General features: G+C 43.2%; 1 protein-coding gene and 1 pseudogene across 4 annotated transcripts; one reads left to right on the top strand and one right to left on the bottom strand.

Moving 5' to 3' along the window:
* LOC147257017 (uncharacterized) overlaps nt 1-13,921 on the top strand; it is a 221,177-nt pseudogene that overhangs the window by 24,106 nt on the left and 183,150 nt on the right.
* Nucleotides 2,353-6,405, bottom strand: LOC147257026 (uncharacterized). 4 transcript variants are annotated; one of them, XM_086210084.1, is made up of 7 exons: nt 5,518-6,405; nt 5,140-5,227; nt 4,722-4,861; nt 4,561-4,600; nt 4,235-4,343; nt 2,759-2,880; nt 2,353-2,581 (listed from the first exon to the last, which is right to left on the bottom strand). In XM_086210084.1, coding segments are annotated over exons 1-2 (435 nt in total). In that variant the 5' UTR covers nt 5,952-6,405; the 3' UTR covers nt 2,353-2,581; nt 2,759-2,880; nt 4,235-4,343; nt 4,561-4,600; nt 4,722-4,861; nt 5,140-5,226. The 4 variants fall into 4 exon arrangements, with proteins under 4 accessions (XP_086066210.1, XP_086066212.1, XP_086066211.1 ...); XM_086210086.1 differs by having other exon boundaries at nt 2,762-2,880; XM_086210085.1 differs by having other exon boundaries at nt 4,722-4,809.

Genomic DNA, 13,921 nt, shown 5'->3' with positions numbered 1-13,921 from the left:
CGTGCTTTGGGACACATCAACCTTATTTTTTTTGTGTGGTAAAAAGGCAGTCTGAAGAGCGGAATCTCATTTCCTTCTTTATGTGCATGTGTCAGTATCCTTGTGCAACCTGCTCCCATACATCTGACTGTAAACAAACTGCGCGCTGTAGTGCATCATTGTGAGCACATCTTCTAGAGCCGTGTGCCATTTGTCATATCCTTTGAGTATGACAACTTTACTTACTCTCTAAACAAATACACGTCAAAATGAAAAGTCTGCAGCGTGAAAATAAAGGATGCAGGGACCTCTGAGTTTATGACATCTTAAAATGCATCCGGAGTAATCAGTCACTTGAGGTTAATAAACATGTTTAATTTTGGCTTAATAACACCATAGTAAAAGGTAGTTGTCTAAAGGTAGTAAATAACTAGCTTTATAGCTAAGGAGGGAGGGCAAACTTAATACTTTTGGTATGTTTTGAAAAATGAGTGCTGTTTCCCCACTTTCCCACATAAAAAGAATGCTGGCTTGGCTTCCACCATAGTGCAACTGTATGTCGTTCCAAGGAAAAAATAAAACAAGTTAACTTTCAAGGAAATATTTTGTTTGTTTTTTCATATTGCATCAATGTTGCTATACTTGATGGAGGGATGATAAAACAGCAAATGTCTTGAAGTCTTTAGATATTGCCATTCTGTATTCTAAGCAGACCGAGAGCAGAGGAGGATCACTCATTAACATCGTAAAAGTTTTGAGATTTGACTTGGATCTTGAGGTCAAAGAGTTGAGATTTGACCAGGACCTGAACTCAAAGACTTCAGACTGGACTTGGAATTGAACAGACTTTTTAGCATCTCTGGGTGAAGGCTTGTGGAACCTAAGTAAGTTAAGTAAGTGAGCTGAACTTTCAATTTAAGACTGACTGAGGAATAGTTGCAGTCAATACACAGGCATTCTACTAACATTTATCACTTCCAAGACACAAATTAACCTTTTTAGAGCATTTGTGGTTACATTAACCACACTTTGAATGTGACAAAACAGGGGAGTTCATATCACAACTATCCACATATGATTTGGCTGCCCAATGGCCCCCATCCCCTATCTATTCTTTTGTTACTAAATTTGATTCCACCTCTTTAAAGGAATTTTGGCACAAATATCATTATCTGTTTCTGTTTAATATAAATAATCTCTTTCTTGTAGAAACAGTTTAGCTGCCACTTGCTAAGATAACTAGTGGTCAGCAGGTCTCAGTGGATCTCATCTCCCCAACACAGCACAAAGGGAAGGGTATCTACACTAAAAAAAACAAAAAACGTAACAAATGGTCTAATGACTGGCAGCAGCAGCCGCCAAGCAAAAACTTTCTACATTAAAACACTTTACAAATAGGCGACAGCGCTGCAGTTTTTGAAGATAAAGAGTTCTCACAGCTTTTTCCCCTATGTTTTTAGGCTAAAAAACTTTCAATTGAGTGAACACACGAAGTTCAGCTGCAAAAAAACTATTTTACAAATTCGCCCTATTTTTTGGTAAAAGAATGTTCAATTAACTGAAAATCCAGCAAATCAAACAGAAAAACCCTTTACAGATTTTCCTTCAATTTTGATAACAAAAAACATGCAATTTAGCAGAGAAAGACTGCAATTTTATGAATTTTGCTTATTTTTTGTAGTAAACATTTGAGTGATAATTCAGTAAATGAACAGGGGAAAATTTTCATGTTAGAGATTTTTCCTTAATTTTGAAGCCAAACATTCAATTAAGTGATATTGCTTTGAATTGAGCAGAGAAAGTGAATTATTTTACAGAACTGTCTTTTTTTTTAAATGGTAAAAAAAAAATTTAATTTGAGTGATAATGCAGCAAATGAAAAAGAAAACACCAATTTCCCCAGATTCCCCAATTTGTAAGAAAAAAGTCACTGTTGCATTAATGCTGTAAAGTCAGCAGAAGACAGTTATTTTATAGATTTTGGGGTACATTAATGGTTAAAAATGTTGATAATGAGGCAAGGTCAGCAGAGAAATAAAGTTTTCACTGATATTTTCTCTAAATATTGAAATTACAAAACCATGAAAACAAGTGTTAATGCCTGGATTTCAAAAGAGTGAGGCTGATGCAGACTTTCAATACTATCAGATACACCTTCAATAAACATTAACAAGCACCAGATTAAAAATTTAATTTTATTCAAGACAGAAAACTACAGTGAAAAGAGATTAAAATAAAAAATTGGTAGTTTACAACTGTAAGTGTAATCTATATACAATTTTATATGTAAATATAGAGTACAAATATATACAAATGAAGTACACTAAACTTTCACATTCTCATAGTCTGTAAGCACTACAGTTACCATGAACACTGAACATTTTTAGGTATAATTGTGAATTTCCTCAGTTTCAATTAAAGGGGAACTCATTTCAAATTCAGTTTTATGTTTCACATTTCTTCACTTTTACACAGTATTAATACATACAAAAGAAACATACCACTTAAATTGAATGAGTTGTGGTCAGAATTGGTAGCACAAAAATCTGATGGGACAAAGGATCATCCTCAAGTTTCTTCATCAGTTGAATCATTCTTGCATCTGGAGAGGAAAAAAAACAAACAAAGACTTAACATTCATTTTAAAGTTCATAAAAAATGGGATTTCATTTTTGTCAAATAAATCCAATTACTACACAGCTAATTTGACCATAATGTGGCCACCAAGGTGCACAATATCTCGCCATTGTCTTGATGTCAGGGCGACATGAATACTCACTACCTCTGAAGAGCTTGTGCTTGGAGAATTTTCACTCTCCAAAATGTCCAGAGCAGGGGTCACCAACATGGGGCCTGCAGGCACCAGGTAGCCCCCAAGGTTAACATGAGGTGCCCACAGGCCTGTTTAAAAAAAAATTTAAATCACATTTGCATTTAAATAGATTTGAAAATGACACCACAAAAAAAGTTAAACAATTTAAAGTTTGGTGAATTTAGGTAAACTGACCTACGCTAGTTCAGAGGTCAAAGCAAATTTGTTATATCAGAAAAGTGAATCAAACTAGTCTTGTCAGACTCAGGAAGTAGCTCTCAGGGTCAAAAAGTTGGTGCCCCCTGAACAATGTAAGGTCTCGGCTTATTGACAGACGTGAACATTCAAGATCGTCCGCTAAAAAGGTCCAAGTGAAGTATTCACATCAGAACTGATCTGACCTGGGTATCTGCAGGGCTTTCCAGCTTATTTGAGACTTGTACATGAAGTCCAGGGCAGTAAAATATAGAGCTGCACAATATACCTTCTTAGCATTGCCACTGCATATGAGTGCACAATGGTCAAATTGCAGATCCAGCAACACAAGCAGCAAATTAACTCAACATGATATTTAGTAGTTAGAAGGAGCCGGCCACGCCCCCCACACAAGGAGCCGGCCACGCCCCCCGCACAAGGAGCCGGCCACGCCCCCCGCACAAGGAGCCGGCCACGCCCCCCGCACAAGGAGCCGGCCACGCCCCCCGCAAAAATTCCTGTATTTTTTTTCTCTCTCTTGACATGGATGGCTTCTTTAACTCCTCTTTCAAACCATCTGTCCCCTGTCGAGGATTTGGACATGGTCGTCCACGTCAAGATAGAGAAACCATCTTTGAACAGAGGTGGACTGCGACATTTCCTTTCACCTATTTACAACCAAGTCCTTTCAAAGCTTCCCCAAAGAGTTCAGCTGAAAGACCCATGTGCAACGGCTGCTGCCAGCACAGCCCATTAGCATCTGAGTGGTCGGTGAAACTCCCTAACAACCACCCCTGAAACTCCCTGACACCGCACAACGACTGTCGTTTGGGGAGGCCAGGTGAGTCTCAGGAGGGTCGTTTCCACCACAATAGCACTGACCACTCCCACATAGGTTTTATAAGCTGGAGTTTCCACACTTCACTAGAACTGAAGAAGCCTCTCAGATGAGAGGTGAAATGTCTTCAAGATAAACTTACGTCCAGTTGACCAGATTTTACTTCGCTTCGAACTTCTCATTAACTAATACCATAAACTGCACACCATCAAATTATTGACACGTTTGTTTCCTGTTTTGCTACAATCATTTTACAGATGCAGAGTATTAATTAACCACACCACCAAACATCTGCTAGTGGTGGCAACTACAGTATTTTATCTGCCACCTCCCAAACACACAGACACATGTATGTTTGTATCATGTGTCATGTGCGTTTGCATGCATGTGTGAGACTAAAGGGATGTTACCTGGAAGACTGCAAGTTTCAACAGCTTCACTCTGGCAAATATTTCAACCACAAAATGCATCCCAGCAGCTCTCTGGTCAGTGGGTGAGACTCCATTTATCAAAGACCATCTGATGGGGCAGAAACAACAGGAAATGTCCATCAAAATCCTTAGTTCGACTTTACAGCTACCTGAGTGACGAAATAGCAGGTGAGAGTCGACTATAGCAGCTATGATAATAGCATTGTCTGCTGCAGGGATCAGGAGTTTGATAGAAATTAACATCTAGAACACATTTTATTGTGTATGACATTTTGAGCAACATGTAAGCTGTTTATTTTACCTACCCTTTTCCTTAACAGTCACCTTGCTTTGATACACGTGCCTCTGGAATTAGAAGTAAAACAAACCCTTCATCTTTAAGCAGCTGACCTGGGCGTTTGGTCACTTAGAATTAATCAAACGGTGGAGAATTTAGGGCTGAACTCTGCAGAATCAGCCGGCAAACCTGCGAAACTTGATGGCGTTAGCTTGACGGACCAGGAGGGAAGAAACCATCCAAGCAGCTCTTTTCCTGGCAGTCGGAACCGTGCTCGCTGGCAGTGGGCAGAAAACACGAAGGCACATTCACAATGTCACCCACCAAAGCTAACGACAAAAAAGTCACAAATGCTGGTTACAGAGGCAAGCACTAGTTAATAAGAACTTAACGAGCGCAACGTAATGTGACATTGTTCTACATTAATGCCTCGTCAAATTTCTGCAAATGGAACAATCTTTTTTATTTGTAGGTAACCAAAATAAATTGACAGACATGATACATACTAACAGCAAACGTTACCTGCTTTAACCTAAATGTTGCACAACGTTAATCTTTCTGACCTGAGCAAAAAACAGTTGCATGATACTACAGAAAAGTAACTTACCCGAAGTCACGTATGTTGCTGCAGGAAATAGTTTGTCCAACTGATGTCCAGGGCAGGAAAATGATATTCAAAGTATCTTTTATTTCCTCTGTGGATTAAAGGTGAACCACATCCTGAGCTACAAGAGCCCGATCAATCTGATGGCCGCAAAGCAGCAGTACACACCCAATCAGACATCATAATTTCAAATTAGAGGGCTGATTTACCGAATTGACACTCAGGGCAACCAATTATGCTCAGGGCGAAAAGGTGAGACAGCCAATAGCAAGTGTTTCAGTACGGAACCGTGTTCCATCAGGAAAATATGGTGTTAAAAAAAAGAATGAGAAGAAATGAGTGACAAAAACCCAGTGAATGAAACGAAAAAAAAAAACTCACCACATCTGTGGGCTGAACCATAACACAGAGTCGGGGTGGGGGGGGTGGCCAGGGGGCCGCAGCAGGAGGCACAGAGCACCCGGGGGGAGGCCCAAGGTGCCGTGAATAGCCACGGGAGCGAGAGAGGCATCCGCCTGGACCCTCTGAGCCGTGATGAGAAGTGCTAGGACTTGGGTGGTGCCCGCCAGAACCCTTGGCGGTGGAGCAGGGGTAGTGCCAGCCAGGACCCCCGGCACCGAGACAGGAGTGACGCCTGCTAGGACCCTTGGCGGTGGGGAAGGTGTAGCAGCCATTGGGATTGGGATGGTGCCCGCCAGATCCCTCAGTGCCAGGACAGGAGTGACACCCGCCAGGACCCTTGGCGGTGGTGAAGGTGTCCGTGGGTGGCAGCTGTGCTGATTGCGTGAGGGCTGGACCTGACCGCCAAGGAGCATGAGGGTGGCCAGCCTTGCTTTGGCCCTTAGACTGGGAGCTCTTTGGTCTCCCAGATGGGGGCTGAGCTGACCCGAGGGCTCACTGCACAGAGTGAGGGCCTCCCAAGGCCAGCCGGGTGCCCGAATAGTCCTCTTCTCGCCATGACTGTCTCTCCTCTGTGAGCTTTGCCTTATAGGCAAAGTATTCAAAGAGAATCATCGTGTGGGGGGGAAACTGTCCGCTGGGTCCGTTTTGGTTGGTCCATTCTGTTGTGAGTTGTGGGTGAGGGGGGGAAGTAGACCCAAGTACAGCCAGTTAGGATGGTGCACAAAAGGTTTTATGGAGACCGGGAAACTTGAGAACTTGACGTGAGGCGGGAGACTGCCGACGTGACTGGAGAACTAGCAACTAGAGACTCATGAACATAAACTTGCAAACACAACATGCACGACAACACGCGGACTAAAAACGCACATCAATGGACCAACACTGAACAAGGGAAACACAGAAGTTAAATACATGAGGCAAAACAAGACACAGGTGGTGCAATCACCCAGGTGAGACACATAAGGTAATCACAGGAGGGAGGTCAGGAAGACAGGACATGACTACAAAATAAAACAGGAAACACGAGACAGGGATCGTGACATGCATGATCAGTTTAGCAAGGTCAATGGTGGGGCCATTAGGCATTACTGAAAGAAACAATGCAAATTGTAATTGCTCTACATCTCACCGCCAGTGGCAGTATTTCGAGGTTGTTTTTTTTTTAATTACTAATTGAAGCAAAGCCAATATTTGTATTCATTGGACCTAAAGGAGCACTAAATGTTTCACCAATCACTGTGGTTGGCTTTTCACCCTTAAGACCAATTCAGTTGTCACGTTGTTTGCTAATACATGTATTATCTTTCATATTGGAAATGTAACTAGTATGCCAATGCCTGTGCTTGTACTTAGCACAGTCATCATGCAGCAAGAAGGACCTGGTTTCAATTTCCAGTCGGCTCATTCCAAGTCCTTGTGATTTTTCAAGGGACTGTGATTTCCATAGGCTGAATCTCTCTCTTTGCCTGTACTTGTCACTACCAGATTTGTCCCAGAAACCCTATTTGTGTGATGCAAGTGCAAAATTGCGTCACTTCCTCTCCTCGCAAATTTGCTGACAGCGCCATTGACATATACGTGATAGCTTCAGCCATAGAAGTATATATGGAGACACATTGTTCTGTGCTGTCTCATCTATGACTCATATTATTAATCTCTTATTAATCTCTTGTTATTATAATCATATTATTTTGTTAACGCCATGTTTGTTGCTCCAGAGCTAATGCCGGGGCACTTGCTAGAGCTCCTGGCCAGCACGGCGTGACCTTTGGGCCACAGAGAGTGCCACCACCTGACTTTTCAAAGTATCAAAGGGGGATGCGTGGTAGGTGTGTGGCCACCTTCCCCAGGCCTTAGAGAGTGCCACTACCTGGTTAAAAATCATGACGTTCTCTGACGCTCAGTATTCAAGGGGGGACAATTGACCATGGGCAGCCACACACATCTAGAATATATCAGAGAACCACGATTTTGACCGGGTGGTGGTGCTCTCCAAGGCACAAAAAATGTCACCATGCATTAGCCCTGGAGCCTGCTGCTTGCTAGCCAGTCAAATAACTGGTATCTGAAATCCATCGGTGGTGTAAAAAAGTTTTTTTAAGGTGGCATAAATTTGCACGTGTGAAGTACAGATCGGGTAGGTAGCAACGCTAATGACAGACTGCTGTAAAATGCATTGAAATGTGAGGAGAGGAAGTGATGCCAGCTACCTACATGCGCTGTACAAATCAGGTTTCTGGGACGGATCGGGTAGCAACATGGCTTACTGTGATTCATTTTTATCAAGTCTTCATCCTGATATAACCATATGAGTTCTGTTCACAAACCTTTCACTTTCTGATCACATAACATAACATAACATATAAGGTTTGTCTCTCAAAGTGGATAGGTGCTTTGTTGGGAGTTTGTGTGCAAAAAAGTTTCAGCTTTTTGTCAGTTTGTTTGATCAAGAATTTGTTAAGACGGAGATTTGATGTATAAGAACGCACGACCATAAATTTAATAATATTTACTCTAAAATAACAGAAACCAACATTTAATTGTTATTATGGACATAAACCTTTATTTAATGTTCTGCATTTTAAATTACAGTTAAATAATGTAATTTTATGTAACTTAGTACATTATTTGAGAAAACAGGAAATTCCTGTAAAAATAATGCAGTAATTTTCCTGTAAAAATATGAGAAAATAATTGAATTTGTCATTCTTTACATAATACATAAAATTATGGTTTTGTTTTTATTTGACTGAAATTATGTTTGATTCTATAGTGTTTTGCCTGTAATTTAAAAAAACAGAAAACTACTACAAATATTTAATGTTTATTACCGTAAAAATAGCCTTTTTTTATCCTCTTGCTTGTCCCAACTGAGGGAAGCAAATAAGAGTATTTACCCAAATGTAGATGTGTTTTTTTAATACTATTGCAATCTCAGTCAATTCAGTCCCATAATAAACAGTGCAAAGGTTAAGTGCCCCTTTTGGAAACAGCCACAGGCCCAACCCATGCCAGGACCCACAGGAAAGCATAGGAGCAGCAACCCCCACCCGGTGGCAGCCCACAGAGAGACAGGGGAGACAGAGGACCCCAGGCCCACCGGGCACCCCCCCACAGCACGAGCTGAGCCCAGGGGCATGGAGCCCCTCTGTTCTGAGATCCGGCCAGAGCCCCATAAGGGGCCCGCCACTGGCCACACCCCACGCCCAGACGGGGTAAACCACAGCCCACTACAACGACCAGGCCCCCTGCCCCCGGACAGAGCACCCCCCAAAACCTCCACCCCCATTCCCTGTTTTCCTCCTCCCCCCAAAGCAGGCTGAGCTTCAGGCCATAAGGCACCACCAGCCAGCAACCTCCCCCCCAAAAAAAGGGTAAGGGACCCCCCCCCCCCCACTCTCCCGAGAGGCCCATGCCACCCCCAGACAAAATAAATAAATAAATCATATCCTCATCTTCCTCTGCCCATACAGGGGCCAAGCTCTCCATAGATGCGGACGTAGTCCAGGGCACCTCAGACCAAGTAAAACCTCCAGCAAGGTATTCATCGCACAACGGCAAGGCCTGTGACCAACCCCAGCCCAACCACCATACTGGGAGGCAGACCAGTCATCCTGAGAACACCAGTCAGGCCCCCAGGCCCACGTTGGTACAGTTAGCAAAAGGGGCAGCAATGGACCCACTCCCCGCCCCAGCTGCCCCCCCCCCCCATCCCAACATGGGTGCAGGGTGTGTTGTGCGTGGGAGTGTAGATGTGATGATGTGGATGACTAGAATGTAGTTAAAATTGGGGGAGGCACCCTGGCATGGGAGCCCCGCCGGTTGCAGACAGCAGAGTCTCCCAGTACATCTCCATGCGCTACCCCAAGCCCTCGATGTATGTATGTAGTATGTGATTAAAATTGGGGGGTCCAGCCCCTCAAGGCCTAGTGTAACATGAGATGTGGTGTGATGGGACAGAGAGGCGATAAGAGGGGGCGAAGCATGGGCCACACCCGCAGGGGGCCAGCTTCCAGACCAGCCCCGCTGGCCAACCCTGTCACCGCCACAACCAGCCGACAGGGAGTCTAGCCTACCTGGTTCAGGGGCCAAACCGGAGCGCCAAGGGGCACTGCTGGCACTGCGAGCCGCTGGACACCCAAGGAAGCCAGCGCCCATAGCCACCCTTCCCGGGGCCAGGGCCACGAAGCCCAGCTCCCCCCCTCGAAACTACGTGATGGATTTCATTATCGGGGACCAGATTCGTTTGAACTTGACGATCGACTTTACTCACAAGCAGACATTCTCTCCATGGAAATGTGGTCTAATGTCTCTCCTGTACTGCCTTCTCTGCATTGGCTCCCTGTCAAATTTAGAATATAATTCAAAATTCTCTTCTAACATACAAAGTCCTCAACAGTCAGGCTCCTTCATACCTGACAGAGCTCATAGTCCCCTATTACCCAGGCAGAACCCTTTGCTCTCACGATGCAGGGTTACTTATGGTTCCAAGAATTTGTAGAAGTAGAATGGGAGCCAGAGCCTTCAGCTATCAGGCTCCCCTCCTGTGGAACCGTCTCCCAGTTACGGTCCGGGATGCAGACACCCTCTTGACCTTTACGAGCAGACTAAAGACCTTTTTGATCAGGCTTATAGTTAGGGCTGCTTAGGCTAGCCCTTAGATATGCTGCTATAGGCTTAGGCTGCTGGGGGATCTCCCATGGTGCACTGGGCTTCTCTCTCCTCCTCTCTTCCCTCTCTGTCCTCCTATATGTGTCATATCATACATAAATCATACTCATACATATTACTAACTTCTCCAGAGCCTTCGGGCTCCCCGATTCCCAGATCCCGGGTGCTGCTGGAGGAGGCTGCAGACCTGAAGAGGCTCAAGCTACCACCTGTAGCTCCACCTTTGTCCTGTATAGTTTGTTCTGTGGAGAACCTTGTAATTTATTAATTGTAGGTTACCATTTCGAATCATTCTAAATGTGTTGGAGCAGATTTGTATCCAAAAGTTAGGGTCTGGGTTGATCGACGGATCTTTCTCCCATTTGGAGAAAGGAATAGAGATTGTAAGACCTGTTGTAGATACTATGGAGTTAATTTTAGACAGTAGCTTAGGGGGTGAAAGCTGTAAAAAATCTCTTTTTCTGGGTGGAAGCTCTAAGTCCAACTGGGTAAGGTCAAACCGTGCCTGTATTATGGATTTGAGCTGAAGATATTCCAGAAATTTGAGGCTGCACGGTGGTGCAGTGGTTAGCACTGTGGCCTCAAAGCAAGAAGGTTCCGGGTTCGAGTCCTGGCTTGGGCACGGGATCTTTCTGTGTGGAGTTTGCATGTTCTCCCCATGTCTGCGTGGGTTCTCTCTGGGTACTCCAGCTTCCTCCCACAGTCCAAAAACATGCAATTGGGGACTAGGCTGATTGAATACTCTAAATTGACCGTAGGTGTGAGTGTGAATGGTTGTTTGTCTCTCTATGTTGGCCCTGCGATGGACTGGCGACCTGTCCAGGGTGTACCCCGCCTCTCGCCCGTTGACGCTGGGATAGGCTCCAGCCCCCCCCGTGACCCTTAATGTGTAGGAATAAGTAGAAGATGATGACGATGGATGTATGAATTTGTTGTCTTGAATATGCACTCGATATTTTATCCCTTTATTGGCCCATGCAGCAAAATGTATTGATTTTTTATTTTGCAGAATGTCAGGATTGTTCCAGATTGGTGTGAGCCTGCAAGGGGTGTTCGAGAGCCATGCTTGGTCTATTGAGTTTGGCTTTAACCATTTTAGTATGTATTGTAATCTATTGGCCAAGTAGTAATAAAATTTGGTAGTTCCAAGCCACTATGGTCTTTACTCTTTTGTAAAGTCTTTTAGCTTATACATGGTGGTTTAGCTTTCCAGAGAAATTCGGAGATGTTTGAGTCAAGTGTTTTGAACCAAGTCCGGGGAGGTTGGGTCGGAACCATCGAGAAAACATAGTTAATTTTTGGCAAGATCATCATTTTCACTGTTACTATTCTTCCCATAACTGACATGGGTAGTGTCCTCCACCGGATGAGGTCGTCCTCCATTTCTTTAATTAGGGCGGTGTGATTTAGCCGTGTTAGGTCGGAAAGTTTGGCAGAGATGTTGATACACAAGTATTTCATGTTTCCTGGCCATAGTGGTGCGGCAAGCGTACTCTGAAAACCTGAGTTAATGGGTAGGACAGTTGACTTGCTCCAATTCATAGAGTAGTCAGAGATAGTTGAGAACTTATCAATGAGTGCTATCGTATCACGGATAGATGTTTGTACATTTTGTAGGAAAAGTAATACATCATCAGCATAAAGGCTTATCTTATGGTTCACATTTGTGTTTTTGTTCTGCCGGACTGCAGCTGCGAGTGGCTCTATAAATATAGAAAAAAGGGAAGGGGAAAGTGGACAACCCTGCCAGGTTCCTCTTTGGAGAGAGACGCTTGGAGAAGTTTGATCATTTGTTCTAACATAAGCACTGGGAGAGCGGTAAAATGCTTTGATCCAGTTTACAAAGTTATCTCCAAATCCAAACTTTTGTGATGCGGTGAGGAGAAAATTCCAATTAACCCTGTCGAATGCTTTTTCTGCATCTAGGGAGACAATTATGGCATCCTTGCTCTGACTGTTACAGTAGTCTATCAGGTTGATAAGTCTACGTGTGTTGTTGGTAGAGTGTCATCCTTTAATAAACCTGGTCTGGTCAGGATGTATTATGTGAGGTGTTACTTTTTCAAGCCTTCTAGCTAGCGCCTTGCAAATAACTTTAATATCTGCATTTATAAGTGATATTGGACGATAGCTTGATGGAAGTGGTGGGTCTTTGTCCGGTTTAAGGAGAAGGCTAATATTCGCACAGTTCATGTTGGGTGGAAGGGTCGAGGTTTCCTGTATTTCAGTGAACATTTTGTAGAATATTGGTGCAAACTCAGACCAGAACTCTTTGTAGAATTCTGCAGGTAAGCCATCTGGTCCCGGGGCTTTCTTGTTTGGCATATGTTTAAGGGCCTCTTGAAGTTTCTTGATTGAAATAGGTGACTCCAGAGCCATTATTTGGTCTTGATTTAATTTTGGCAAGTCAACTGTGCTCAGAAAGGTTGGACCTCTGAATTTCAATTGAATACCCCTGTGTTAGATGGTGGGATAGGACATCAGATTATCAAAATAGGCTAAATCATAGGCTAAAATGTGAAACTGAAAATGTGATGAAATATCATTGGGAGTGTCTTGTTGTAAATATGTTAAACACTGATGTTTCACAAGAGAAAAATATCATAATGAAAAAATCTGAAGAGGAAAGTTGACAGTGATATAGTAAACAAGTGAGAATGGAAAGACAATTTCATCCTAATGTTTTTTTTTTTTCCAAACCAGGTAGTCATGTGGGCCATTCCAACCTACAAAATGTTTTTAATTTTATTCATCACTTTTGAGAATAAATTAATTCAGCTTATTTTTTGTGTGTTTCTGCAGATAATTAAAGAAATAAACCAATTAATTTCAAAAGTCGAACTATCAAAATAATCTGGCAGGCCATATGTCATTGCTTGGAGGCCAGTTTTGGCCCATGAGACGCAAGTTGCCAATCACAGGTGTAGAGTTGAATATTACACCTCAAATCCAGCTCCAGTGAATTATGTTTTGCTTGTCTACTGTAACTGCATGTATGTCCAATATTTGCCTGTCTGATTAAACCACACACACGACAAGGGGACTTAATCCCATCACCTCATCTGTCGAGTGAACTTTTAAAAGACAAACATCAGGGCACCTCCTGTTCAAATGCTGTAAGAAGAAGAAGGAGTAACATGCTGGACTGAATGAAACTCCTATGCAACCAGCTGATGTCTATCCACAAACAGCTGGAGGCATGTCACACAGTTCTTTGCAAAGTATAGAGAGTGCAGAGCACCAGCTCATAAATGACTGGCTGTAGAGTAACACTGAGGCTGTTGGGAGACACAGGACAGAGTGGAATCATATCACAAGAGGCCATAGTATGTATGCAGAAACAAATCTATGAGAAGACACACAAGTCTCCAGCTGCGCCGAGTTTGCAGCTGTGTTTCATTATATGGAATCGTAGAAAGTGCTTCATGAGCTGCCAAACCCCGTTATAAGGTTACCAATATGAGGGAGTCATGACAATGAACATGCTGACACATTACATGCATACATCTAATTCAAGGAGGAACAGAGGTTGTGTAATAAAGATGATGGCTGACTACAAAAATTTATCAACTCTACGTGGTGATCTCATTTATATTGTCTCATCTATCAAACAAGCAAACTGCTAATGTGTTTCGTAGCTCTCTCAGCTACCATGACATGAAGCAATGTTGAAATACAGATATCAAAATGAGGAAATCTCATCCGAAGGCTT

The sequence above is a fragment of the Aulostomus chinensis genome, chromosome 8 (genome assembly GCF_037954235.1).
Source record: "Aulostomus chinensis isolate RoL2024-O1b breed Wild chromosome 8, RoL_Achi_v1.0, whole genome shotgun sequence".
NCBI classification, from domain to species: domain Eukaryota; kingdom Metazoa; phylum Chordata; class Actinopteri; order Syngnathiformes; family Aulostomidae; genus Aulostomus; species Aulostomus chinensis.
This window is presented reverse-complemented; position numbering and strand designations above follow the sequence as displayed.